This window comes from Heterocephalus glaber, unplaced genomic scaffold (genome assembly GCF_053883595.1).
Source record: "Heterocephalus glaber isolate CG9 unplaced genomic scaffold, H.glaber_assembly_v1.0 deba00001532, whole genome shotgun sequence".
NCBI classification, from domain to species: Eukaryota; Metazoa; Chordata; class Mammalia; order Rodentia; family Bathyergidae; genus Heterocephalus; species Heterocephalus glaber.
The window spans coordinates 28,258,796-28,286,684 of record NW_028258330.1 but is presented as its reverse complement, the minus strand read 5'-3'; the positions used below and the strand labels follow the sequence as shown (position 1 = coordinate 28,286,684).

Genomic DNA, 27,889 nt, shown 5'->3' with positions numbered 1-27,889 from the left:
TGAGGGGACCATGGGCGCCGTGGCTTGGGGCTGGCCAGAATGCGCCTGACTAAAAATCCTTCGGATTTAAAGACATAGGCTCAAGATAATTTCGTAAAGGTAAGCAGAAAGCTCTCAAAGGGTCTTCTGTGGCAGAAAGTGAGGGGAACTCGAGCGAAGATGATACAACTTTGTGCCATGTGATCGGGCGTCCACTGTAGATAGCCCAGCCCTACGAGGAGGGTCCTCTGCCGGCTCCACTGGAAGACGAAGGGGGCGTCTCCCTCAGCTTCTGCGGCGTCGGTGGCGAGCTGAGGTGGAGACAGGCTGCAGCAGCGACGGCGGCAGGGGCGGCGGCGCCATGGCAGGGCTCGCAGGTACCGTGGCGTCAGCCTGCTAGGGGCGGGATGAAAAGCCCTCGGTGCGCCCGCGCCGCCATGTTGTCCCTTCGCGGTCACCTTAGGCGTCGCTGGGTCCCTCACTGGGGTTTTCCCTCTGCGCACCCGGGGGTGGGGGCATCCCTACCCGACGTCAGGTGATTGCTCTGCTTCGCCCCAGCCTGGGCCTTGGTGGTCTTTCCCAGCCCAAGGGTGGGACCAGAATCCTGGGTTCTCGCTCTGGCCTCCAAGGTCAGCTCCCTCCCGGGATGGGGCAGAGTCCGGGGTGGGGGACGCTGAAGAGTGCCCCTTCACCTCTTCGGCCCAGGTCCCTTGGCAGGGGCCCCAGCTTGTGACAGTTCTATCACTCTTTACCCGCCACTTCAATTACATTCTTAAAAATCAGATGGGGCTTAGGAAGAAGGAAGAAAAGGGCCCAGGTGTCTGGCGGATAGGTCGACGGTCTGCTTCGGATCACGAGCGCTAGTCACGCTCGCTAACTTTGTATTAAGTCTAGAAACCGTTCCCTTTCCTCCAGTATATGGGGAATGGCCCTCAAGGGCGGCTGAAGGAACAGAATGCCTGGAAAGGAGGAATGGGGGATGGGGACAGTTGCTTTTTCCTTTCTCCTTACAAACCTCTTTTAGTTTCCTCCCAGGACTCCTTGTTCCTTTTCAACAGTTAATGTTGGGGAAACTGGGGTCTGTCCTAGGAAAGAAATGGTCTTTTTTGTTAATAGGTTTGGATCGTCTTTTATCCCTTTCAGGGAACTGGCATGTTGGGGACGGCTTCTCTGCCCTGCCTGACATGTTCCAACCATCCCATCAGCCTTCTGGATGGCAACATCAAAGCCGGGACCAAAAAAAAATCTCGACTTAAGCGCTAATACCGCGTGTTAGATCATGTTTGTTTATTTTAAATCAGAGATTAACGTCAAGCAAATCAGTTAGAAGATTTGGTTGCTAGAAGCTTGGTCAGTTTCCAGTGATCAGACCAATTCTGTATCCAAAATTGGTTGTCTTAGAGTTGCTGCCAAGAAGAGTTTAACCTTTTCTCTGTAATATGTTGTTTCATAGTGGAATCTGGGTTAGGCTGCCTTTTGTTGTCGTTGTTCTCCTATCTTTGAAACACATGCATTCCATTTCAAGCCTGTCACTGTGTGATACACCCAGAGCCATGTGTTACCAGCCTTTCTCACTTCCTGCTCAGAAAATGCTCAGGAATCTGGATCCTGCTGGAGTATGGGCCCCATGGGAGGGGGAGATGGGAAGATAAAGGGAATCATTCCCAGAGAGAATGGTGACAACATGTCTCAGGGGCATATGGAGGAAGTGAGAGGTCCCCCCTGGAAAAAGAAACTCTTAGACTGTGTGTGTGCACATGTGTGCACACGATTAAATCTCTGGGGGGAAATTAACTGCAAATTCAGAATCTCCCTTTGGAGTACTGCTCCTGAGAAAATACAAGTTTGAAAATAGATGGCCTCATAAATGGCTCACAACAAACCTGCTTAAGCCATGTGTACTAAGCTATTGCTGGCCCTACAGTTGAACCTCAAGAAACTTGTTTTTGCCCTGCTCCCAACACAGACACTCATGTACTCCACAGATAGAAGTGACAGTGTCACATAGCACCCCACACTTCTGAAACTTGTACCCAACTCCTCACCCCTAGATTTAAGTTCAGCTCGTTAGGCATTAGTCCCAAGGGTCTGGCCTGTGGCTAGAGTCCCACAAAGCCATTCCAGTCTCCTTACAAGTCACTTGCTCAGTCATTGGCCTTGTTGGGGGTGGGGTGGTTTAGGGAAAAGGGACATTTAGCTCTGTGTACTAAGGCTTTGTAATAAAATGAAAACATCCCATTGCTCTCTAAGAATAAAATGTTTTAATGGTATAGCTTGTGGAAAACATTTCATAAACAAGATATATTTGGATCAGACTTCTTGCCATTGCATGAGGATAGAAAGTGAACACATTCCTTTTGTCTTCTCTGGTGGGTTAAGTTTGTTGCCAGAACAGGAGGGTTGGAGGGTAGGGAATGAAAGCAGAAGTAGACAGTTGCACACGCAGGCCCACCTATGGGATACACGCCACCAAGGCAGCCCTTATCTCCTGGAAGTCTGTCATCTTACCATGCCACATTCAGAGCCCTGCTGTTAGATGGATGCATGGAGGAAAGGGGCTTTGCCAAGATCATCAGGAAAGCCCTGGGGGTTACCAGAAGCCTCCAGCCTTCTTGGGGGTAAGGAGTGTAGGAGGTGCTGTGTCCACAGCAGCCAGACCCATGCTGCTCTGGCCTTCATCCATAAACAGTGCTGCTTTCTAACTGAGCTGATGTTAGCGCATCTGGGGCAGTGGAACAGTAGGCACACCCTGGAAGCCTCTGAGGGGATGACAGTCTTCATTGAGAATACATGTTGAGGGCCGGGGATTTAGCTCAGTGGAGCCCAGCCTGCCTTGCAAGCTCAAGGTCCTGAGTTCGATCCCTGGTACCGCAAAACACACACACTGAAATATATAGATGTTTCTTGGCTTAGTGTGGAAAACTGCAGAAACTTCAGCCTTCAGGCCTGTCCAAAATAAGAGCTTCAGGAGGGAAGAGGTATGGGCATTGCCTTCGGCTAAGTCACTGGGCAAGAAGAGACCTGCTTCACCTTTAGGCTGTGGTAGCTGCTATGACCCCCCCAATAAGGAAGATGGAGTCTCAGATTGCACATCTCACCCAAATCCTGATGACTCTTGATTGCTATTTTGACAAAATGTTTCTAGCCTCTGGGGATTCAGAATTTTAGAGGGGAACTAAAGGTGAGAGGTGGGAGGTGACCGGGCTGTGTTGCCTAAGCTGATTTGATTGATGGTAAAACCATGACCAGACCAAAATCTGCACCCCTTGCCCCATAATTCTGATGCTGAGATAAGTTGTAGGTGTCTTTAGAGGTGCTGGTGATTGGGCAGAGAAACTTAAGGCCCTTGCATAGGGGAGGGAAATTCAGGTTCAAGGGGGTGAAGTGCTTTGTACTCCAATGTGACAACTATGACTAAGGGATGTTAGGAAGTGGCAGGAAGAGATTTATGACCTTCCAGCTCCCTCCCTTCATGTTGACCCAGGAACAAGTGTATGGTGACAGAGACATATAAAGCCAGAGATGAGGCTGAACAGGTGGCAGGGGACTTTTGGTGAGGCAGTCAGCTGACCCTGTGTAAAAAGAGCCTTGGCTCACTGAAGAGGGGAACAGAGCAGCCAGCCTGCCAGCCCTGACTTGGTGTCAGGGGAGAGCCTAGGGACAGGGACTTGGTAAGTGCACCCTAAGGATAGGAAGGCTAGTGCTAAGAAAAGCAGGGAACCAGCACTGGAGAGAATGTGTAGGATAGAAGTTTCAAGGGTGAGAGCCTAGAAAATAACAAGGCCAGGCAGGATGGCCTAGGAGCAGTCCTGGTGGTTACAAGACCTAGAGCATTAAGCTGGGTGGAGATGGTACCATGCCACATTTCATCCCATACTCATTATCCACACCAGTGTCCACCCTGCCCCAGGCTCATTTCTTTGGGGCTTCTAAATGGAGAACTGGGTTATGGGGAGGAGGAAGTGGACCCTTATTCTGGGATGGAAAGTGAAGGTATCACCTTTCTTCTTTGGGGAGGGGAGATAAAGTCCTTAATGTCAGAATAGTGTTGAAATGGAGCTGGGTATGTGATAGTCCCAGTTTATTCCCATTTTATCTCCCCTCTTCCTCTGCCAAGCAGTGTGTCCACTCTACAATTAGTGTATCAGCTCAATCTTTGAAGTGTGTGTCATGAACACAAAAGAAGCCACAGAGACAACTTTTTGTTGTGCCTCCACCACCTTGGAGGTTCACTGCAAGGCAGAGGGGGTACTATTTTTTATTTTTTGTAGAGGCGGTCCCTGTCCTCCAGGAGCTTACAATCTAGCTGGGGAGACACAACTAACGCACACTTAGTACAATTAGCAATTACCACAAAATTGACCACAACTGCATGAGACCAGGGAAAGCAAGATCAGTGAGGGGTGGGGGATTCAGAGAAGGTGTTTTAGTAAAGATGGGATTCATTTACCGGTTGAATAGGTCCAAATCAAGTGAGACGTTTTTAGGGGTTGGGATGGGCTTGTGGAGGCAGTTCGGGGGGAAAAAGGGGAATCGAGGGAGCAAAGGCAGCAAGGCTGGAATGCATACATGACATAGGCAAGGGATAGTGAGAGGACCCCACTCTGTTTCTTAACCCTCCTCTTCCCTTGTCCATGCCCTCCAATCCTTCCCCACGCCAGACACAATTGGTGCCTTCTCTGCTGCACTGAGATTCGAGGCTTCGGCTGGTGAAGTTGGAATGTCCATTCTGCTGGTTGGTGTGTTTAGATCTCCGTGGTGGGGCCTGCTGGCATGGCCATAACTTCGGGACTAGAATGGTGCTGTCCGGACTTGGTCCAGATCAGAATGCGATGCCTATCCCCAGATCTCCAGATCTGCTCCCCAACCCCCTTCCCTCCCTGACCTGCCCAGAAGGGGACCGGTGCAAAGGGGTTGGAAAAGGATCTAATATCATGTTATTGTTGGAGCTGCTTCTCCAGGGGCCTGTCGGCCCCTCACTGACCTTGCCAAGTGCTCCTCTGGCGAGGGAGCACAGGGGACCCCCCATTCCTGCGCGGCACTTGCTCCCACGCTGGATGAGATGCACAGGAGCACCTGATGATATGGCCGCCCAGGGCTGGGAGCTGGGGCCTCAGTTGGGGGCTCGCTGCCTGCGCTCCCCCAGCACCTGCCGCCCGGTCCGCGACACCGTGTAGGCCAGCTTCTGCAGGGAGTATCTGAACACCTGCGGTGAGAGACCCGCGCTCAGTGGAGTGCATCAGCTGCGAGTCTGTGGCGCTGCCGTGCCCACCCCCGCCCCACCCCTTGCCCCGCCCGCCTGTCCAGCATAGGCCAGAGAGGCGGGTGCGGGCGCAGCTTGTCCACGAGTCAGGGCAGCTGGAGCTTTTCCAACTGTGCTGAGAGCTGCATGGCGGCAAGCTGATTGGACCCACAACTTAGGTATACCTCACTTCTCGCAATGGGCTGTGTCCCTGGAGGATTTCGAAAAGCGAATCCTACCCAGTAAATGCAGCATTCCAGGAACACCTTGAAGGAAATATGCGATTCCTTTGGCAAAGGGTTCTTTTAGCAGGGAATTCTTCCTGCAAAGGGAGCTTTTAGGATAAATTATTTTGTGGGCAAAGCACTTCTGATTTATTTTTATGCAAAGCACTTTTGCCTTTTTAAAAAAATAAAACATTTTGACTTTTCTGGAAGCACTTTTTCCCCTTTCATTTTTCCTGCAAAGGGCTTTTTCCTCTAATTGTTTTTATTGAAAGTGTTTTTGTCTGATCCATTTTTTCCGTTATTTCCTTTGTCTGATTTTTTCCTGCTGTGCGCTTTTTGTCTAATGCGGTTTTTTTCTACCAACTGCTTTTATCTAATTTCTTTTTCCTGCAATATGGTTTTTCTTTTCTTTTTCTTCATTGATTATGTTTTCTCTAATTTATTCTGGAGTTCTTTTGTGAAGTTTTTTTCTTTTTGAGAAGTGCCCTTTTCAAACTTGAGAAGTGCATTTTTCGTCCCAGTCTCCCAAGTGCTGTATGATCGTGTGTATACACATCTCTGTGTATTTTTTAAAGGATATTAACCCGCAATGCGCAATTTTTTTAAGGCAGAAATTTTTTGCTAGGCAAGCTGTAAAGTCCTGAAACACACAAGTGCCCCGCCTCCCTCCTGGGGTCGAGTCTGGATGTGGTGGTTTTTCTTACCACATAGGTTGCTAAAAGCCTCGGCGATCATCCGCGGCGACCGCCGCGCCCTGAGTCTTTGTTCCCGGCCTGGCGCGGGCACACTGGGGAGGGTCTGCCTGAGGATGTGGGCGCAGGGAACCAGCGAGGGTCGTGCCGCAGCGGCACTTGGGCAGACAGGGATCGCGGCAATTGGGATAGGATGGGTCTGGCAGGCGGCAGTCGTATCGCGGGTTTGTAGGTTTTGGGTGCGTGCATTGGGAGTCCTCACCCACCCAAGCCTCAGCACACTTACCTGCAGCAGTACGCGAAAGATGTACCAGCCAATGATGAGCAGTTCAGCCGAGGCTGCCGCCACTGCCGCCATAGTACCAAGAGTGGTGGGTAGGCGGTCGAAAGCAAGGGTTCTTGCCGCGGTCCGCTGGTCTCTTGGAGTCCGCTGTTGGGCGCACTGCTGCAGCCGCGGTGGCCGCGCCTTAAGTACCCGCCTGCCACCTAAGTGCGCATGCGCGCTCACGCTGTCGGTTCATGAGGAGGAGTACCGGGGCGGGGGGGGAGTAGATCTCTCCTCATTCGCTAGGAGAAAGACAGAAAAAAAATAATCCATCTGCTCTTTCCACACCGACCCCTGCCTCCTGAGTCCCATCTTAGACCCTTTCCAGAAGATTCCTCCATGCCCGCTTTTGAATTCCAGTGTAAATGGAGGGGCGACGCGACTCTGCATAGACCACGGGATAGAAGGCGCAAGCCTCTTAGTGTGGCGCCCCCCTTTCCAAGTCCTCATCTGCAAATTTGAGCTCAGCCCCGCGCCAGAATGGACCTCTCCTACTATGGAAAATCGACGTTAGGGAGGGGTCATCTGCCCGGTAAAGCAAAAAAAGGTACCCTTTCCAGGAGCCTCAGCTTCACAGGCCACTGCTCAGCACTCTTCCTGATAGGGAATTTTAAGCTCTTGCCTTCTGCTTCGTGAGGGTTCCTTAGTGTGTAACTAACTCTTCACTGATTCTTCACATCCCGGCTGTTATGGTAGTGAGAATCAGGGTCTGCTGTGGTGGCAGTGGCTACTGTAGGGAACTGGGCCAGGGAGCTACACTGGGTGCAAAAGCAGTAATGTCTGTTCGATGGGAGGGGTGCGGGAAAGATAGGCGCCTTTGTGTGCACGGAAAGGAATGAACTCTAGAAGTGGCTGGGAAGTCTGAATGTGTTCGTGGATAGTTTTCCTCCGAACAGATGGTTTGAACCTCTGTTTTCCGCACCCCTCCCCCAGGCTTGGGGTAGGTCAGCCTCAGCTGATGTGGTTCTTTGTACCCTTTTCGCTAGGCGGCTGTAGCAAGAAGCGGGGGTTTTGCTGTGGCTGCTTAAGGGTGTGGCTATTTCAAGGGGAATCAGGAACCTCTGAGTGCCCATCTTTCACGTTCCCAATGGAGCGCAGGTTTTTCAGGCCCCTCAGAGTGCGGATGTCTTGCGGATCCCTCGAGGAGCTGGGCTTTGTGGGCGGGAACCTAAAACACAGTCTTCGGAGAGGGCCCTTGGCACACTGGCCACCCACCTATAGCACTTCACTTCAGCAAGCTCCCGGCACAGGGGCCAACTGGCATTTGCCTCTATGTGGATAAGAAACTAATTTTGATTAAAAACTCATAAAGGTTAAATTCTATACAATGGTAGCAGCAGATGGAGGTGTAATGATCCAATTTAGTTTGAACAAAATAGCGCAGTGATTTTTATGCCTACACTGACTTTGAAGACGTTGGCTGGTTTTGGCAAAATGGCATTGGGCTGTTTGAAAAAGACAAGTTCAGCCCAGGCTGCCATCTTTATATAAAATATTTGATCCTATCACTGCCATGGCTTCCAGGAGTTTGCCAGGATCCATTGCTTGCCTGCAGTGTACTCCTGACTGCTTTAACTCGCTTCTGTGCCAGAGTACAGCACCTACCAGTGCAGTGAAAGACTAGATACAAAACCCTTCTTTAGCACATTGGGGCACAGCACAGAGCCCATGACAGTCCTGTGGCAACCACAGGGCGGTATTGTGGGGTCTGGGCCCTTTGAGGACGGGCTGCAGCCTCAGGAGGCGATACATGATCTCTGCTGGGCAGGGTCCAGGCAAAGCCAGCCTACTGTGTGGGACCATGCCAAAGAGCTCTCTTGAGGTGGCCCCCACTAGTGGAAGCCCAGGGGAGATACCCTAGGAGGCTTCAAGGGAGACATCCCAGGAAGCTTCTGGAACTGGTGACTTGGAGAGGAGTAGAACTTCCCAAGGGTGGGCAGGGAGGAAAGGGCATTCACATTTGCTGTTGTTAACCATGATTCATTTTCCCAAATAAGTATACATTCTGTTCCTGTTTTTTTTGTTGTTGTTGTTTTTTTTTTTTGGTCTGTCTGTACGTTTTGTCTGTTTGTCTGTTGTGTTGACTTTTCTCTTCAGGATCCCTGCTGCCTTGGTGATCCCAGGCTGACAGCCAGAGAGCACAGCGGCTCAGCTCCTGGAGAGAGGGTTGAAGAAAGCAGAGGGCAGCCACCTACACCCACTGGCTCCCATTAGGTTGGTTCCTGCAGCAGTGCCTGGCAGCCTTGGTGAAGGCCTTGCCCAGCAGAGATCATGTATTGCCTCCAGTGGCTGCTGCCCGTCCTCCTCATCCCCAAGCCCCTCAACCCCGCCCTGTGGTTCAGCCACTCCATGTTCATGGGCTTCTACCTGCTCAGCTTTCTCCTGGAACGGAAGCCTTGCACAATCTGTGCCTTGGTTTTCCTGGCAGCCCTGTTCCTCATCTGTTATAGCTGCTGGGGAAACTGTTTCCTGTACCACTGCACCGACTCCCCGCTTCCAGATTCAGCACATGACCCTGGTGTTGTGGGCACCTAACAGCTGTCCTGTTAGCATTCCAAGGAAGCAGAAGACGGGAGGGGAGGCATTGACATAGGTCATAAAGCATTGGAGTTTCAAATTCCATAGCCCTGCGGGTATCACATTCCTGATGGCACCTTTTCGGCCTGTGATGTTTTATCCTTATAATGTGAATAATAGCACTGACTGGTGCTTTTATTGTAGAATCCTGTAGTTGTGGGTGGTCTTGTGGTTGTGTGTGTTCTGTCCCCATCTGGGTTCTGGCTGGCAGGATGGCCACCCCCTCGCCTCATTAATGCGAGGAATCTATACCCATCCTAGTCAACCATCCTGGCTTGGCCCGGGCAGATAAAATGCCAGTCTCATTGTCACCTCTGTGACCCCTCGTTGTCAGAATCTTTCTCCTTCCTAGAGTGTTACTGACTCCTCAGTCCCTCCCCTGGTTTCCCTTTAGTTCTCTTCTACTCCTTTCCTTTTTGGGGGAGCACCTGTCTATGACACTGCTCGTTTTTGCACTTATCTCGAATTTGAAGAGATTGCTGATGCCCGAGAGCCTCGCTTTTTCATCCTTCTTCCCCTGTTCAGGCTAGACAGATATATATACATGTTGACTGTTTGTTGTCCACAAGCCTCCAGTATTTTCTCCACTTCATTTTTAAAAGAAGCAACAGATAGATGTTGCTCTTTCACCTGGGTGTCTGGGCTCTTGCTTTCCAGCCCAGCCTTGCTTCCTTTACCCATCCTCCTGCCTTTCTCAGCCATCCTGAGAAGGGGCCCTCCTTGTGTTTCCTGTGCATGCTCTGCAGGATGGAGGTATGATGTTTTCATGTAGACCTAGCAGTCCCCAGCCGAGTGAATGGAGAAGTATTTGTGAGATTCATAGTAGCCACGATCCCCTTGATAGGTGTTTGGATATTTTTGATTGTGCCCTGCGTGCACGTGTGCGCGTGTGTGTGTGTGCGTGCGTGTGCACATGCGTGTATGTGTGTGTGTAAATATATGTGTATATTTCTTTTAAAGAAGCTTTAAAGAACATGTCCTGGTTTTGAGGTTTAGCAGTAGCTAGCTGTAGTAGGTGCCACTGCAGCTTTTATTTAGCATGGGGATTGCCGAGTGACCAGCACACTGGACTCCAAGGTGGTTCAGAAGAGACACAGGGGAGCAGTGCCCATCATCCTCCCGCCAGGAGCTTCTTCGTTCCTGCTCATATAGACTGTACCTTGAGAAGAATACACAGGAAGACTGTGTGACTGTCACTTGCTTTTTTTGTTTTCCTCTGCGCTTCAGTAACAAGTGTTGGCAAATAAGACTTTCTCCTGGCCCCTACCCACTGGGGATTAGCATGATTGTCCTTCCACCCAGAACCATCCCTCTCTCTTGCCTGAGGAGGGAGTGAGGGGAGCCAGGCAGAGGACAGAACTGGAGCCAGTCCATCTAGAGGATGGGACTGCAAGACCACACTTGTGAAACATTTGGACTGCTGTTCTAGAGCTTTTTTTTTTTTTTTTTTTTGGTGTGTTCGTTGCACAGCTGTTTGAAATGTTTAATAAAGCTTTATAAACTTTACTTTGTGGTTTTATGTGACTGCAGTCCATTTGGGTTGTGGTGTTGGATTTCTGAGTTAGTGGGGGCCGGGGGAAAGATGAAGGGGCTGAGTCCTTGGCGCCACACTACCTTAGCCTGAAAATTTGATCTGCTCTCTGGAGAGCAGATGGTGGATCTTGGGGAGGGAGAGAAGAGGGCAGGCCAGGCAGTAAACAGGAGGGAGTCTGAAAAGTTTTTAGAGATGAGACATTGGTGTTTCTCAGCTCCCATGGCTTCCCGCCTGAAATTGTTTCCCTCCATAGGAGATTTGAGTAACTGATCCCTTGACAAACAAGTTAAGACAGCTGGAGCTCTAATCATCAAGGATTTTTATGTGCTTTTGAAGTAAAAATACAGTGAAACCCCTCATGGCATTTCACGTGGAAAAATAAGACTGACTGTCCAACCAGCAGACTTCAGTGATGGCTAGAAGCGCAAGAGTGGTATGGATCCCTGTGGCAGATGTGCACATGCTCTCCTGGCCATGATCTGTGACACAAGGTGGGGAAGTTTGTCAGAGCCCTGTGCTGGGCATTCACCTCTGAGTCACTCCTTTCTTTCAGAAGGCATAATAGGAGCACTGTCTACTCAAGGCACTGGACTGTTGTAGAAGCTACTGAGGTAAAAGTTGTGAAGGTCTTTGGTAATTCTGAGGATCATCTGTCTTACCTAGACTTAATTCAATTACTATAAAGTTGTGTGCAGTTTTTCCCTGGCTTTTAAAATCTGCCCTTTGTTACTTTATCCCTTTTTACATTCCTAACATTGCTTATCCATGCTTTTTCTTCTTGATCAAAACTTACCAAAGATTTGTCTGTTTTAGAGGTATTTTCAGAGAGCCAAACTTTTATTGATCCTATCTCCTGGGTATTTTTTCTACTTGATTCTTTGGTGCTTTTATCTCTAAATCCCCCACCCCCACCCCACCCCCACCCCCGCCCCAGGTTTCTGGATCTATCTTGTGGTTCTGCAGTCTTGACAAGCTGAGAAGTTACACATGTGGAAAGGATAGTCTGTCCAACAAACACTGAGACCCTGTACTAGGCTTTCGGGGGATTTCAGGGGCATGACCCAGGTCTGACTCTCCAAGACCTCATGATTCTAGCCTAGTGGGAAGACTTGACAAAATAGACAATTGCAAATTCCAAAAACAAAACAAATAAACAGACTTTTGTGTCCTTACTCGCCTGTGGAGGCACCTGGATGATAAATGAAGCCAAGATTATTGCTTATTTTGTTCTCCCTCAGCAGCTTTGTTTTAGGTTAAGCCTGCTTAAAAGTCACAAATAGGCCTCCCTCTGAAAGATTTGTAGCCTTTTCCAGCAGGGAGACTGCAGCCCACCCTCCCAAGGTCCCTGCCACATCAGCATTCTGTCTGCCTGACAGCATTTCCCACCTGGAAACCCAACCCCTCTTCCCGAAAAGCCTTGCAGGAAAGTGAAAAGAAGATACCTCTTCTCCAGAAGGAGGGACAATAGACCTTAGACAAACCATGGTTTGCAATTCTGTTCATCACTGTGACTCCTGGTATAAAAATGGTATACACGTGGTACCCAGTAACCAACCACACAACCCCATGAGACCTAGGCTTGGGCCTCTTTTGGAACTGGTCTATGCCCTACTCTGGGCCTCAGTTTCCTTAAAGGTAAAATGGAGCCTTTGGAGGAAAGATAGTTTTTCCAGCCCTAAAATCCTGAGAGTTTTTTATTCCAGGATCATAGGGTCCTCCTGGACTCACTTTAGGAAGGTGGCTATCCTCTGAGCAGGTGGCAGGGTATTTTCAGTATAGCCTGGGTGTGTGCTGTATGCTTAGTCAGTATACCACGTGAGCCCAGGTACTGCCTCTGTTGGGAAGCGTTTCTGGGTTTCTTCTCCTTAGAGATTTCCTAGAGCACTTCACAGTCCACAGCTGGTGCTAGGAAGACTTCCTCTTTGTGACTGAGTTCCTGGAAGGCATGGCATGAGGGTTTTTCCTCCCTGGAAGGGAAGTCTGCATTGTTACTTATCTAGCTGGTATTTGTCAGAATCTCAGGCAGGACTAGGCCTTAGACCACACAGTAGACAGTCTCTGTCATCAGGGAGTCCTCCTGGCTAACGGAAGAAAAGTGGATGGCACTGAGCACATAATTCCAGAGATACACAAGTATGGACTGTGGCAGGTGCTAGAAGAGTCTTGGAAGGATTTGATGCTGGCCTGGGAGGACTGACATTCAGGCTGAGACCTGAAGGTAAAGTGTAAATTTTGAGCAGTGAAGTAATAAATATATTATTTCTTATATCTAATCAAGCATCACTGTTCTTACAAATAAAGAGATTGGGTTGAAAGTAAAATGAAGGACCACCAATATCTGGCTGCCCTAGAGTCAGAACTCAAAAAGACTTTTTTTGGGCAAAAGAGGTCAGTCTATTTAAAGTGAGAGTACTAACCATTGGGAGATCTAAGGCTGAGTTGCTGGTGGCAGGCCCCCAAACTTAGTCCTGAGAACTTTTCAGTTTCCAACTAACTGGGAACCATCTCAAATAAACACTTGATAGAAATTGGACAGTGACTCAGTCCAAACCTTGTTTAAGATGGGATTTGTTCAGCAGGAAACAGCCCAGAATTTGAGCAGTGAGAGTAGTTGGGCTGCTAAGAAGGCCACTAATCTGCCTAGCTCACTGGGAATGGGAAGTAGATGGAAGGAGCAACCCATAGGTGAGGAGGGGGAAGGCAGGAGAAGAGTGGGCTGGGGCTAGAGGAAGTAGTGAGAGAGGATAGAAAGGAAACTATGTCTCCTTGGAACAGATGCTGGGAAGGAGGCCGGAGAAGATTGTCATGCATGCCCAGGTGGTTGGCAGAACCAGAATCCAGACTGCTGGTACTGTGTTGCTCCCACCCCACCAAAATAAATGACTCACTGCTCTGAAAACAAAAAAGATCTAGGGAGTGCTATCCTTAGTACATGAGGGACGACCCTGACTGAGAGGCTTGGCCTAGCAAGCCTTCCTCTTCAGTGTCTTCCTGAAAGCCCAAGGAAGGACAGAGTTTGGTCTATCAAGCTACAGGGGCAGAGTTCAGTATGTTGAGGAAAACTTCAATTATAGACTAGGCTCAAGCAAAGGGGAAAGGCTGGCCAAGCAGCCCCTGAAGATACTAGACAGATGCCCTTGTCACCCTTTGGGACACTGGGAAAGGAACTCACTAAGTAGGGGATGGACTTGGAAGACCAAACAGCCCTGATGTGAAGCTTCAAGGAACACTAGGCCTTAGGCCTGGCCTTTGTGACTATACCTCTTTGAGCCTGTTTCCTCACATATAAAATGGAGACCATATAACTCACCTTATCATGTGCCTCAAAGCAGTCTTCAGTGTTATTCCCCCTGTTCTGTGGCCCCTTGTGGGCTTGGGCCTCTTAGGGTTGGGATCTGATCCTCCAAGTCTCCTGCTCGTTCATTTCTGTAAGGAGCATTGGCCAGGCTTGTCACCAAGCTCTGAGAAGGGGATACAAAATAAACTATGCCCTTTGAGAAACTCAAGTTAGTAAGATGAAGGGCGCCAACGCAGTCTCATAGGCAGATGTCACAGTTACAATACCATGTTGTTAGGGCTTTAGTAGAGCAAGCACATATTTGGGAGAGTATGTCAATAATTTGGTGTGAAGTCCCTTAATTATTTTTTACATTCTCTAGAAGCACAGTTTCCTAAAAGGAAAGGAACACCAAAACAGCTTTTCCTGAGAGATCAAAACCCTGGGTTCAAGATCCTGTTTGGCAACCAACTTGTTCAGTGGCTGTCCATGGAGTTCCCCATCTTGAACAGTGATCCCTGCCTGTCCAGCCTCCTGTAGCCAGTATGGGAATACGTTTGAGTGCTTTATCACACATGGATTGAACATAATCCTTCTCCAAAGCTAAGCCCTGCCTATCCCTCATCCCACACTGGTGGTGGCGCCCCCCCCCCCCCAGGAGGGAATAGAAAGGCAAGAGATAAAAGTCTGGACTTGAGTCTCACCCACTTCCCATGTGTCCTTACTCTCCTCTACTCATTCTTCTCCTGTGTTTCTCCATTCATAAGTCAGTTAGGGGACTGGACCAAGGGAGTTTTTAACATTTCAAAGCCATCTTCTGTGAAACATTGGTGACCTTTATCCTTGTTACTTCAGTCTAAGAGATACTGATTGAAAGAAAGTATATTAAGACAATAAAGTAAAGAAAGGATTCTGCATTAAAGAATAAACTTTAAAATCTCTCAAGTGCAGAACTGTGGAGAAAGTTAGCTTACAATGAAGGCAGACATGGAAGGGTCTATGAGGGAGAAAAACAGAAAGCTTTCCAGTGGTTCTCTGCTGCCTATAGTCTCAACTCCTTAGTTCGGTTAGTAAGGCCCTGCATAACCCTTGAGGATTGGGGTTTAGTCTTTGTCCCTTGGCCAGGCACAGAACCTGTTTCAGTAGGCCTGGTATATATCTATTGGTTGACCAACTCTAGGGTCAATAGATGAAGGGCTCAATCAGTCAGTTGCGAGACTCTCTAAGGAACTATGTAACCTGATTGTTCCTAGACAGAAGGAAATTCTGAAGTCTCCTCCTGGCAACTCTGGAATGACAGATTATTTTCCAGCTTCCAAACTAGTATTTTGGGGGGAAAACATGTGAAAGAACCTCATTAAAGGTTCCCAGCCTAGCATCATCTCTATGGCAGCAAAAGTCCACATGAGGTTTGGGAGTAGCCTCATCATATAGTAGACACTCCACAAGTCCTGGAGATTTCCTGAGTTGCTTATAAACTAAAGGGATTTCCTTTCTCTTCTCTCTCTGCCTACCTCATACCCTCAATACCACATGTGGAACTTTCCAGGCTTTACTGTCTTTATGCACACACAGCCTAGCTCCCACCTACCACTGTGTGCTCCTATTGTGCCTCTCCAGGTACCCAGCGAGATGAGCCCACTTGTCCTCCCCAAACAGATGGCCTCTTTCACATGAGAGCCCACAAGATTCCCCAAGGAGCCGATATCAAGGAGGGTTTTGAGAAAGAATGGGAAGTCTCCTCTGGTAACTACCACCAGCAAGAGGACCAGAAAAGGACACTGGGTCACTTACTTAAAAGGTCTTTTGTCCCTGTTGGGATCAGCAGAGTAATTAAAGGCAGATATCATGTTGCCATGGGAAGAGGAGAGAATGAGAGGAAGAAGTGAGATGAGAGGCACAGACTGCTTCTTCCAGCTGTGAGGGAAAAGACATGGACGAGTGGAAGCACCCGTTTAAACTGTTCTTTTCTAATTTAGCTCATATTTGGCAAGTGCTTTTTTTGGATTAGCCCCAATTAGCAGTTTACCAGCAGTACCTCCTTGAAACCTCACTGTACTTCCTAAATTTGCTGCAGTTATCCCTGCTATATGGAAGAAGTTCCAAAATCGAAGCAGCCTGCCCAAGATTTGGGCAGGGCTGAGATTTGCACTCCATTCCATTCTCCTCTAAAGCTTCACCTTAACCACTATTCTCATCCTCTCTCCAGCTGTGAGGGGAAAAGCAGGTAGAAGGCTGCCTGAAGTGGAGAGCTGGGAGTAGGGCACAAGGGAGATTATGGAAGTTAGATAGGACTGGAGGGCTGCAGCATGGCTTTTAAGAAGTAGGGCCAAGGAAGAGATCACCTATTTTTAAAAGACAAACAAGAGCTATGAGTCCATTAAAAACTAAGGAAGGAGGAATTGAATATTTAACAAGTGTCTGAGGGGGGACCTCCTCAAAGCAAAAAAGTAACAACATCAAGAGGGAAAAGCCAACAGTGAACAAGGCCATGGGATGGCCTGAACCTCATGTTACCTGGAGTGGACCAGACTAGATGGACAGATAGAGGTTAGCCGTGGACAGCAAGCATGCAACAATCCACCATCCCCACCCTGGAACCTAGGAGGCTTAGCACTAGGCCAGTGGGCTCATCTGTCCTCAGACCACTGCGGGAGGTATTGAGTAAATTTTGCTGATGTGAAGTAAACATCTGAAATGAGAAAATAGATCAAGGAGGAAAAATACCAGAATTACACTGTTAATGATAGAAAAGAGTAGGAGTCCCATCCTTTGACAAATTGGGTCAGACTGCCTAGGACGAACTTATGGCAAACCTATGGCATGCATGCCACAGCCAGCTTTTTGTTATCATTGAAAACTCTAAAAGGTTTGCCATCACTGGCCTAGATATTCACAATTGATATCTACATGATGGCCAAGACTGTGAGAACCAGCTGGCTGTGGGGCACACACCTGTAATCCCAGCACTCAGGAGGCTGAGGCAGGAGGATTGCTGTGAGTTGAGGCCAGCCTAGGCTACATAGTTTAAGGCCAGCCTGAACTACATAGAAAGATCCTGCCTTAAAAAAAAAGACTGGGAGGACAAACCCCTCCCAAGAGCACAGTTCTGCATAGTTTGGGGGTTTCATACAATCACGATATTCTCCACTCAGAGTCTGAGATTTGAGGACCTCCATACAGACACACCCAATCTGTTGGTTGAGCTTGCTTCCATCACCTGAGATTCTTAATTGTCCCTGTACATAGAGGAGACAACACATTCCACTTCCCCCAGCAAGAACTAGCAGAAATAGGCCTGTTCTCTCTGACTTCAGGGTCACATTTACATACTATGCCATGTTCCTGAACAATATGCTAGTTTATTATATAATTCTTTTACAACCTAGGGTTCCAAATATTTTTGTGATCTAGTTTAGATGGGCAAATTCCAATACTGTTTTTCCCCACAAGGATGCCTTCCACTAGCTAGGAAGTTCACCATCCATCACTGGGTCTTGATAAAACTAAGATAGTTGGACTAGATAATCACCAAGTTCGTTTCCAGCTCTAGCATCATATCCTCAGGTGCTCTGGTACATAAATTAGTAATTCAACAGGGGGCACAGTGACTCCCAGCTCTGGGTCAACGCCACATCTTGGAGCATGGAGGAATCATGGTGATGGGCATAGCACAAGCTGGCTGAAACAATTCTGCTGATGGTGAAAGGTCCTGGCAGAGTCCATGCAGGTAGGTTGATGAGGGTGAGTAGGGTGGGGCTTTCCCTCTCTTGTGACCCCTAAGTAAATGTTTCCTTGCAGGATTGGAGACCTATAGGATGAGTGGATGCCAACTAGATTCATCCATTCACATTGGCAAAGTAGGTGACCCATCTTTCCACACATTCTCCTGACACGGCTTCCATAAATGCTCTCTGCTTCCACTCTGTATTTACCACTGTGCCATATCTGGAATCACACCTTGCTGTATAGCCTTAGTTCTCTGTACAGGTAGCATATGCTTTGAGAAAGTTGTGGCCATGAATGTCATAATGAGCCAGGAATAGCTTAACTCAGGGATGGAGTCAAGAGGGAAGATTTGTCCAGAAATGAGGTTCAGACTATTGATTTACTGTTCATTAGAAAGAAAGGAGGAAAAAAGCCTTTCCAACTTCACATCAGTGCATACACTCAAATTCAGAAATAATTTGAAAAGGTCAAAAGGAGTTAAGAGCCCATTAAAAGCCAGGGAGAAAAGGAATTGAATATTTAACAAGTGTCTGAGGGAACTCATTTATGCTAAAAAGCAAGAAAATGACATTAAAAAGTAACTTTTTCAAAAAAAAGTTGAAAGCACATCTATTACATTACAACTACCATAAATATTTCCGAAGTCAAATAATACCACAACAAAAAGCAAAATGAGTAAAACATTTTCAGGTCAATAATGTAACTCACCCAAAACTTTTAACAAAAGAGAAATAGTTGACTTAAAATTTTTGAAAAGATATTTTACTTCACTAATAACTAACAAGCACTATTAAAACAATAAGGAAATACAGATTTTTACCAAGAAATTATGGGAGAAGTTTAAGAATATCCAGTGTTGATGAGGATACAGTGGCACAGGCACTCTTATGGACTGGGGAGGGGAGGGGAGTATGTGAATTGGTATGGACTTTCTAGAAAGTAATGTAGTAGTGAAAGGAAAGAGAAATCAAAGTTTCAAGAGAAGGTAAGTGGTCTACATATTTATACAGCAAATACTGAATGTTTACTTTGTGTCAAGCAGGGTGCTAAACTTTAAAATGTGAAGATAAATAAGATATGATCCTTGTTCTTGAGCATGCAAAGAGTTAAGAAAGACATACAAACTGATAGTAAAATGATACATGAGCAGCAGAGACCAGAGGCATGCTTGGGACATGGAAGCAGGGGTAGCCAGGGATGGTGGTGCGAGTGTGAAGCTTATGGGTGTTATCCACTGAAGAATCGTGCAATCCAAGATGATTGCCGTAGTCCAAGTAGAGAGGACAAGGCCTGAATTAGGGTGGGGCCTGAGGGTGGAGAAAGGGGATCAGATCCAGGAGATGGCGTTAAGAGAACTTGCTAACTGGTTGGTTGGTTGCTGGGGTTAAAGAAGGAAAGTCAAGGATGCCTTCCCTGTTTCTGTCTTGGGTACTGTGTAGATAAATGGTAGAACAATCAGAAAAAGGGGCGGCTGAAAAAAGACTATTCAGCTCAGTTTTGTGGACATCCATGTCAAAGTAGTCTGCAAGGAGCTAGGTAGAGAGTCTGGATCCTAGCAGATTCAAGCAAGACATTTAGGTTGGGAGTGATAGTGACTGAAATCATGGGCTTTGGTGAGCTGGATCTAGGAGAATAGGCTCGCTGAAAAGAGAGAAGGAGTCCAGGAACAAGGGCCTCATTTCCATGTAAGTGGTGGGCAGAAAGGAAACCACAAAGGCAAAAAAGAAGTTAAAGATGTGGAAAAGGTACCTGGAACCCACGCTGCCATGGAAACCCAAAGTTGTGAAGTGTTTCCAAAAAGGACAGTCAGACAAAAGAGAAAGACTAGTTAGGTAAGGACGGAGAGCCCACTGGATGTAGTAATTAGGGGACCACTACATTCTCAGGCAAAACAGTTTCCTGTGTGAAAGATGGCAGAGGAAATGAAAGGCAGGTAGTGTGGCCACTTTTCTGGGAAAAACTGCTAGAGTAACAATTTGAGCAAGGGGACAGTTTCTAAGACAGAGCTAGATGGTGATAAAAGATAGGCATGATAGAAGGCATGATAGAAGACCTCCAAAAGCTCTCACTGGAAGTCCTATGAATAAATCAGAGGCAAGACCAAAGGACTAGGGAAGAAAGGAAGAAAAATGTTCACTGATGACCTTGACTGGAGGTAGCATAGAGTAAGGAAGTATCTCGGCCTATCTGTGCCCACAAAAGTGTAAGCAATCTCCCAAGGAGGAAAGATGGAGATCTAGAGATGTGCTGATGGAAGAAGGTGCAGAATTCACAGGAACAAGACTGAAGACTGACTTGTCACTGACATTTTAGGAGTGGGTACAGGCAGGATTCTGGTAAAGAGACTGAGAAGGAGGAGCCAGAGAAGACCACAACAGCAAGAGTCCAAGAAGCCCAGGAAAGAAAATTGGCAGATGGTACTAGACACAGGAAGGGGAGCCTGAGAACAGGAAAGGCAGGGAAAGCTTGCCAAGAAGCCAGAGTGGAGAGTTTTGAGGAGGAGTGTACTGGTGGGCCATACACACGGGGGAGGCCAGGCATGCCCAAGACTTGGGCTTTGGAGACCTTCACCACAGCAACTTTGGGGAAAGGGCAGAAGCCCCAGTGGGTGGACAACAATCTCAAGTCCAGCTGAGAAAGCAGGAGGGAGAAAGCAGCTGGAGAAGGCCACGGGGCCAGGAAGCACACCCTCACCCAGGCCACATTGGGACAGGGAGGGCTGTGCAAGCCGAGCTTGAAGAGCAAGGACAGGCAGTGAAAGGGGCCCCAGAGCAAGGGATTAAGTGTCGAGATGAAGGGATCAGTCGTGTTGATGGAAGGAACAAAATTCAATCATGTTCATTTTACCAGGGAACCTGATCTCCATGTTCTCTGGGAGCCTCTCTTAGCCCCCGGGGTCCTGACTGCAGCTCTAATTAGCTGTGGTCTCATCCCACCTCGCCTTGTGGCCGGGGTTGCCTCTGACACATTTTTGTACCTTTTGGCACCTGGCAACAGGCAGCTGGTGAGGTAGGGGCAGAATAATTATTTTCTGCCTGAAATCAAGCACCCAAAATGGAGGTTTAGAAATGTCCTTTTATGAAAAAGACTTCTGTAACAACATACAGGGAATTAAACAAGGAAATGAAAGTCAAGGATGAAGCTGTCTGGGTCTCAGGAGATATATTGTGCTCTCACTGTAGCCCCAGCTCTTTATAGTTATGTCAAGCGTTCATGGCTGTCGTCTTGTCTGGTCATCACAACCCCACCCACCTGCCTCCAGTGAGGCAGCCAGGCACCTCACCCCCATTTCACAGAGAAGGAAAACTGAGACCCAGAAAAGCAGGACAGAAGGAGGGAATGGTAAGCAATGTAGGGCATGGGAACTAGGTCACAGCCTTGACATCTCAATGTATCAGTAGCAGTTCTACCCACTGACCTTTAAACATTTTATAGTTAACTATTTCTTCCCTATGTGGATAGAGGTCAGTGTCCAGAAAGAGTCTTGGTTAGCTGGCTAAGCTTGGCCCTTCCCTTAACAGGGCTGGATGGTAAAAGGCAGGGCTTGGAGGAGGGCCTCTGTGGTTTTTGCATGATAGAGCAACCCCAGCCACATGAAATAGGGACCAGGAGATCACCTAAAGATAATACAGGGCAGTAGGGAGAAATAAGAAGTGCTAGAAAGCCAAAACAAAACTAAACCCAGATTTTTATTGTAAGCAGTCACCAGTCCCAAGGCAGGGCACATCCAGATAAGAGGAGAGGCCTGAACTAGACCGGGAGGTTGAAGAGAGTTGATCAGAAACCTCTAGTAGATAAAAACCAGGAATAATGCATAAACAGTTTGTTATTTGAGAGAGGGGGTCAAGCTCAGGGTGCCTCCCATGTGTCTTGAGTGGAGTCTTGGGTGGATATCAGAGAGGCCCCTGAGTGGGAAACACAACATAGACTGCCAGTCTGAGATGCAGGAGAGTGGCTCAGATATTCCACGGGGCCAGGGACACAGCCAGGTGGAGCCCAGAAGACACTTGAGTTGTGGGTGTGGGGCCCAGGAAGAGATTTGACTGGAAGCACCAGCCCAGAGCCATCACCACTCAGAGTAATGGGGCCCCTGAGAAAAGTGAGACCACCAGGGAGAGTACTGAGAGAATGGGAGAGGGCTGAGGACAAAATCATGAGTTACAAAGACATTTGAAGCCATCAAGGTGTGGGCAGGTGACAGAAAGAAGGAAGGGTCTGAAAGATTTGATAAACAAGTAGGAGAGGGGGTTGCTATGGCAACCAAGGTAGTGAAGGGTTTCAAGGGGAAAGTAATCAACGCTATCAAATGCAGCAGTGAATTCCAATAAGTTAAAGACAGAATTTTTCCTTTGACTTTCATGATTAGCTAACTTCCAGCAGCCTTAATAAGAGCATTTTGGGGAAGTGATAGGGACATAAACTGAAATAATGCTGCTATGTGAGGGGACATGAAGTTGTCACCAAGAGCCCTTTAAGGCTTCTAGAAGGAAGACTTGGAGAGGTGAATTATGGGAGTGGGGAGATTGAGGCTAGGAAAGACGCATGTTTATAGGCAGACATCAGCTCCCAAATGCGATAAGTGTCCGCTGTTGAATGGCAAGAATTTTTATATTCTATTTTTTTTTTTTTCTTTCGGTACCAGGTGTCGAACTCGGGTCCTTGCGCTTGTGCAGCAGGCAGCGAAACCACTGAGCTAAATCCCCTGTGCTACATATTCTAATTCAGCACCTACTTTGTGCCTGGCAGGGTGCCTAGACCTGTGCTTACTTTGGGGAGTGCATTATAATAGCCAGAATCTTTGTTCTAGTGAAGCTGGCATAGTAGTGGGGGAGGAAGACATTATCAGTCTCCGACACTGCTTGGCACTCCAAAGCAAAGTCCCCAAGTGCTGTAGAGTGGACAGCAAGGGACCCTGCCCTCCTCTGACTCTGAGAGGCTTCCCTGGAGGTGATGTTCCAAAGCAAGCTGTGAAGAGGAGGAAGGGGTTTATTGGGTGAAGCAAGTTGAAGATTAGCATGAAGAAGGGGAGGGAAGAGCAGAGAGGGAGGCAGTTAAGGGGAAGTCAATTAAGGAAAGGAAGGGGAGCAAGATCCAGGCCTTTTTAATTTTAATCTTGAAGGAAAGAGCAACACTGTCATATGAATATTCTGAGGGTAAGGAGCCTGAGTAATTGAGCGATTAAGGATGGAGACAATTAGTGAAATGAGCTCCCAAAGGACTGGGAATCAAATGTGGAGGTGGATGAATTAGTTTGGGGCAATAATGTGTATTTGACCAAATAGGGCAAAATTAAATTATTTACCTTTTAGAGAGTAACATGATCTCCCTGTTCTTTTGGGAGCTTTCATCTGACTTGTGTACTGCCTACATGTCTAATTAGCACCAGCTTTATCCTGTCTCATGGCTGGGATCATGTCTTGGTTTTTGTTTCTCAGCACCTAGCAACAGGCAGTGAGCTCTTTGGATAAGAAATCAGTATTTTCGGCCTTAGAATGGAACATTAAGTCAACATCCAAATTTCTTTTGACCAAAAAGAAGAACAATTCTATGATAATCTTCCAAAAGTTACAATGCCAGAAAAAATCAAGTCTTGGGTGATAGGGGCTTTGGTGGGTAGACGTGGAAAAAGTAGGAGTCCCCTCTAACCCCCATCCTTATAAGTTCTGTCCTATTTATCCATGTTCAGATTCATCATCTCATACAAACTTGCCATTTCTCCACAAGAAATAGAGCATTAGCACATTTTATAGTGGAGGGAATGGAAGCCAGAGAAGGAGATGTCCTATTATGTCAACAAAGGACAAGGGTGGGAACTGGCAGCAGTCCTTCTTCCTTGGGCCAGACTAAGCTGGAGAGAGGAGGAAGAGGCTCTGTGGTCCATGTTGGCAGGCCCTTGGAGAAAATGGAGGTGAAGTCTGCCTGGGGACCTGCCCAATAGTAAAGCATCCCATCAAAGTGTCCTGCCACACTGGGTTGATGGAAGCAGCAGGCAGGCCCTTCCATGTATATAGACATATTCTTCATTTGCATCTAAAACGTCTATCATTATTTCGTATGTTTAAGTTTTCAACCCATCTGAAATGTACTTCCATTTATGATGTGACAGATTTAATTTGATCTTTTTCCAAATGGGTATTCAGTTTGCTAAGCACCACTTACTGTTCCAGCCCTATCTTTTCTCTCAATTCTCTGTGTCTAGACTCTTCAGTTCATCTGTTTGTCTATATCTGAATCAATACCACATTTTAATGAGCTCAGCTTTATGAAGTGTCTTACTACTTGATAAGCCCCTCCTCCATCTGCCTGTTATTCTTTTTAAAAATTATCTTGGTTATATTGCACATTTTATTTTTACCACATATATTTTATAATCAACTTGTCAAAGTTGCATAAAAAATCCTATTGGAGTTTTAAGTGAGACTGTACTGAAGGGAAAAATACCATCTTTAGGGTATCAGTTTTTTTCTGTCTGTGGATATGGTATCTGTCCCCTTGTATCAGTCTTACTTGTTTTGTTTTGGTTTAATGCCTTCTAATAAAGGCTGGTCAATTGGGGATTTAGCTCAGTGGTTCTGACGCCTGCCGTGCAAGCACAAGGTCCTGAGTTTGATCCGCGGTACCAAAAACAAACAAACTAATAAAGGCTGGTCACTTTTATCATAAAAGTTTTTCACATTTCTTAATGGGTCTATTCTTGCATTCCTTATTAGTTTTGTGACTTTTACATGAGTGAAAAAACTTTCCTTTTTTTAATTTTACTTTCCAAATTTTAATCAGTTTACTATTGCTATGTTTCATTCATTACAGACACCCAGAGTAAATGTACTTTGTCCCTGGACATCCAAATGAGAATACAGCACACATGTAAATTAAAGCTAATTGGCTGGAAATGAATTAAAAGTTTTGAATTAAATTATAATTATACAAGTAATACATGTATATTTTCTTTCAAATAAAATCAGAGCGTTACAGATAAAGAAGTCTACTGGCCTCCCCTACCTCTGCTGTAGCAGGGGGAAGCTGCTTTTAGGAATTTGCCATTTGTCCACAGTGTTTTCCTGCACCCCTCAAAACATAATTCTATTCTACTGTTGCTTCTGATTGTTTGCATAGATAGGGTGGTCTACACACAGAAGGTGCTCTTCCTAAGCTCTGAGTTTGCTGCACCCTGTGGAGCTTGCCCTGTGTGGCCCTTGCTAGCTTGACTCTCTCCTGTGCTCCTTTCAGCTAGCGACCAGCTTAAGGGATTATGCCAAAACTGATCAGATAGTTGGTGCCTATTGGTTGACTATTAAAAGTCTTCCAATGTTGTTTCATTAAGACATACCTGTAAGAGCATCCTTTATATACCTGCTTTGCTCATGCACAAGAGTTCCCTTGGACAGATATTGGAATTGATGGGTCATAGGCTAGACATGTTTTAAATTCCACCAGAAACTGCTAACACGTTCTCCAAAGTGACTTTTTAACCCAGTCTCCCTCCAGAACATCTCCAGGTTTTACATTTCAACCAATCTGATGGGTAAAAAAATAGCATCTTGTATTATTTTGCATGTTTCTGAATTACCAACAAGATTGAGATCTGTATTTACTGTCTCCTTATATTTCCTCCTCTGGATTGCTATGACCATATCCTTTGCCCAGTTCTCATTTTTAAGGTAGTTTGTCTTCTTATTATTGAGTTTGAGGAGTTACTTATATATTAAATAATTTGTTATATGAATTCCAAATATTTTCTGTATTGTGATTTTTGTCATTTAATTAAATGGTGTCTTTGTCTTTGGGAAACTTTAAATTTTGAGATATCAAATCTATCAATCTTTTATATCTTTTTTGGCAATCTTGGAAAAGCCTCATTTACATCAAGGTTACAAGCGTTTTTAAAAATTGTATCCTCTGATATAGCTTATATGTATATTTAATCCTTTTTATCACAAAAATAAATTTAAAATAAATATATGTAAATAGTATCACTAGTTCAAAACTGCTACCTTTGTCTAACACTAAATCCCATTGCAAGTCTGTCAGGACTCTCTCTGGTCCTGTTCTATTTGCCTGCTCCTAAACTTGATAATATGCTTTGCTAACTGGCAGTACAACTCTCACAATCTTTGTTGTTTTTACAAAATCTCCTTGGTCATTCTTGCATATTAGTCCTACCACATGCATTTTAAAATTAGCCTGTCAAGTTTCAGAAAAATTTCTGCTGGGAAATTTTATTGGGATTACATTGAATTTATGGATAAATTTGAGGAAAATTGACATTTTTATATACAGTCTTCCTATCAATGCACATTTTGCTCTACTCTCAGTTCAAGTAATCTTGTATGTTTTTCAGAAGTTTTATGGGTTTCTCTGGCTAAAATCTCTTGGTAAATTTATTCCTAGGTATTTTTAAGGCTTTGCTATCAAGTGTGAGTAGTCCCTTCTGCTCTTTCTTGTTTGGCCCTTGTTTTTCCATATTCTATTTCAACCTATTTTCTAATCACTGAGCTTGACTTGTAGACACACACAAGCAAACATTCTTCTTCCCTGAGTATAAACGTGCACCCAGCCAAACACATAGAACCAGCATAATTGGCTGAAAACAAATTAGAATCTTGCATGAATACATTCTCTTTTTTTTAAAAAAAATAGAATATTGTAAATATAGCTGCATTAACCCTTTGGCCACCTGTGATCCTGGTTTTTTGCCCTCGACAGAGGTAAACCATTGTTAAGAGTTTTAAGTATCTTCCTCCATAGTACTATGCAGTAAAGCATTGATATATGTGTTGTGAATAAAGTTTCCCACATCACAGATGTTGTATGGTATCCTATGTTTTGCACTTAATCTTTCCAAACAATTGCCAGCATTTAAACTTTACAGATCTAATGGGTAGAAAATATGATTGTTTCTTGGCTTAATTTGTGTTTTTTGAGTAACTGGTCATGTTGTGATCTCCTTGGTCATTTATATTTCCTCCTTTGGGATTACCTGTGTATATCCTTTCTTCATCTTTCTGCTAGGATGTCCTTTTCCTATTGATTTATGGGCATTCTTTATATATTCTTTGTTTATTTGTTGCAGTTCTAGGGATTCAACCCAGAACTTTGGACATGTAAGACAAACACTCTACACTGAGCTACTTCCCCAGCCATCTTTTTATTATTTTATTTTGAGCCAGAAACTCACTAAATTTCTCAGGCTGGCCTCAAACTTGAGATCTGCCTGCCTCAGCCTCCTAAGTAGCTAGGATTACCTGTAATGAGCTACAGTGTACAGCTTTTATATTCTTGATACTAATTCTCCACATGTTGTATGCATACTACATAAGTCTCTAACATTCTGACCCTTGTCTGATCCTCAACTGTATTGTGTCTTTTATTACCAAAGTTTTTATTTGTATTTCAAATTTAGAACCTTACCTTACTTTACGAAAATCCTCCCTATGTGAAGAACATTTTTTCCTAAAATTTAGTTTTCTTTCTTGCATTTATATTTTTGCATTATTTTCAATTTTTACCTTTAAAGATTTACTACATATTAGGTTGATATAGTACTGGTGTTTAATTTTAATAAACTGACAACTAAGCTTTTCAATACAACTTATTGAATAATCTGTCATTTCACTAGTGATTTAAAATTACTACCTTTGTCTGACTCTAAATCCCAAACCAGGTCTATGTCTAGGGCTCTTTCTGGTCCACTGATCTATTTGTCTGCTTCTGAGCTTTGCTCAGCTAACTGGAAAGACAAATTCCACTCTCTTTGTTGATTTTGCAAAATTGCTTTGTCATTCTTGCATATTTATCCCACCATTTGAATTTTAGAATCAGCTCATCAAGCTTTAGAATTTTTGCTGGGATTTTACTTGAGTTTATACTGAATTTATGGATAAATTTCAGATACTTTAACATCTTTATCATACAGCCTTTCTGTCAGTGTGCATTGTTCCACCCCAGTTCAGGTCATCCTTTATGTCTTTCAGAGAAGTTTTATGGTTTTCTCTGGCTAAAAGTCTTGTCTGTTTCTTGGTAAATTTATTCCTAGGTATTTTAAAGGCTTTGCTGTCAACTGTGAGTAATCTCTTCTGCTCTTATTTGTTTGACCCTCATTTTTCCATATTTCACTTCAACCTGTTTGCTAATCACTGAGCTTGATTTGCAGACACACAGCGAACTTCTTCCTCTCTGGGCAGAAACAAGCATTCATGGGCAAACAGAGCCAGCATAACTGACTGAAAACAAATTAGAATCTTCTCAAATTATATTTTAATTAAGCAAGCAAACATGAATACATTCTTCTTTTTACAAGTAGAATAAAA

General features: G+C 45.7%; 2 protein-coding genes across 4 annotated transcripts; one reads left to right on the top strand and one right to left on the bottom strand.

The window, feature by feature from the left end:
* Window positions 1–203: 203 nt before the first annotated feature.
* On the top strand, window positions 204–10,548 carry Blcap (BLCAP apoptosis inducing factor). The gene is made up of 2 exons (XM_004867795.4): window positions 204–356; window positions 8,563–10,548. Exon 2 carries the CDS (start codon window positions 8,737–8,739, stop codon window positions 8,998–9,000), a length of 264 nt encoding a protein of 87 aa, XP_004867852.1. The 5' UTR covers window positions 204–356; window positions 8,563–8,736; the 3' UTR covers window positions 9,001–10,548.
* On the bottom strand, window positions 4,179–7,012 carry Nnat (neuronatin). Of its 3 annotated transcripts, none has more exons than XM_013066737.3 (3): window positions 6,427–6,610; window positions 5,412–5,487; window positions 4,179–5,185 (listed from the first exon to the last, which is right to left on the bottom strand). In XM_013066737.3, exons 1-3 carry the CDS (start codon window positions 6,496–6,498, stop codon window positions 4,956–4,958), a joined length of 378 nt encoding a protein of 125 aa, XP_012922191.1. In that variant the 5' UTR covers window positions 6,499–6,610; the 3' UTR covers window positions 4,179–4,955. The 3 variants fall into 3 exon arrangements, with proteins under 3 accessions (XP_012922191.1, XP_004867854.1, XP_087045098.1); XM_004867797.4 differs by having other exon boundaries at window positions 5,407–5,487; window positions 6,427–6,602; XM_087188972.1 differs by lacking the exon at window positions 4,179–5,185 and adding an exon at window positions 6,194–6,250 and having other exon boundaries at window positions 5,408–5,523; window positions 6,423–7,012.
* Window positions 10,549–27,889: the final 17,341 nt, after the last annotated feature.

Coding starts and splice junctions, on each gene's coding strand:
- Nnat (XM_013066737.3), bottom strand. CDS start 6,498: ATGGCGGCAGTGGCGGCAGCCTCGGCTGAACTGCTCATCATTGGCTGG. Junction 5,488..6,426: donor TCTTTCGCGTACTGCTGCAG/GTAAGTGTGCTG, acceptor ATTTCCTTCAAG/GTGTTCCTGGAATGCTGCAT. Junction 5,186..5,411: donor GACACAGCCCATTGCGAGAA/GTGAGGTATACC, acceptor CTCTCACCGCAG/GTGTTCAGATACTCCCTGCA.
- Blcap (XM_004867795.4), top strand. CDS start 8,737: ATGTATTGCCTCCAGTGGCTGCTGCCCGTCCTCCTCATCCCCAAGCCC.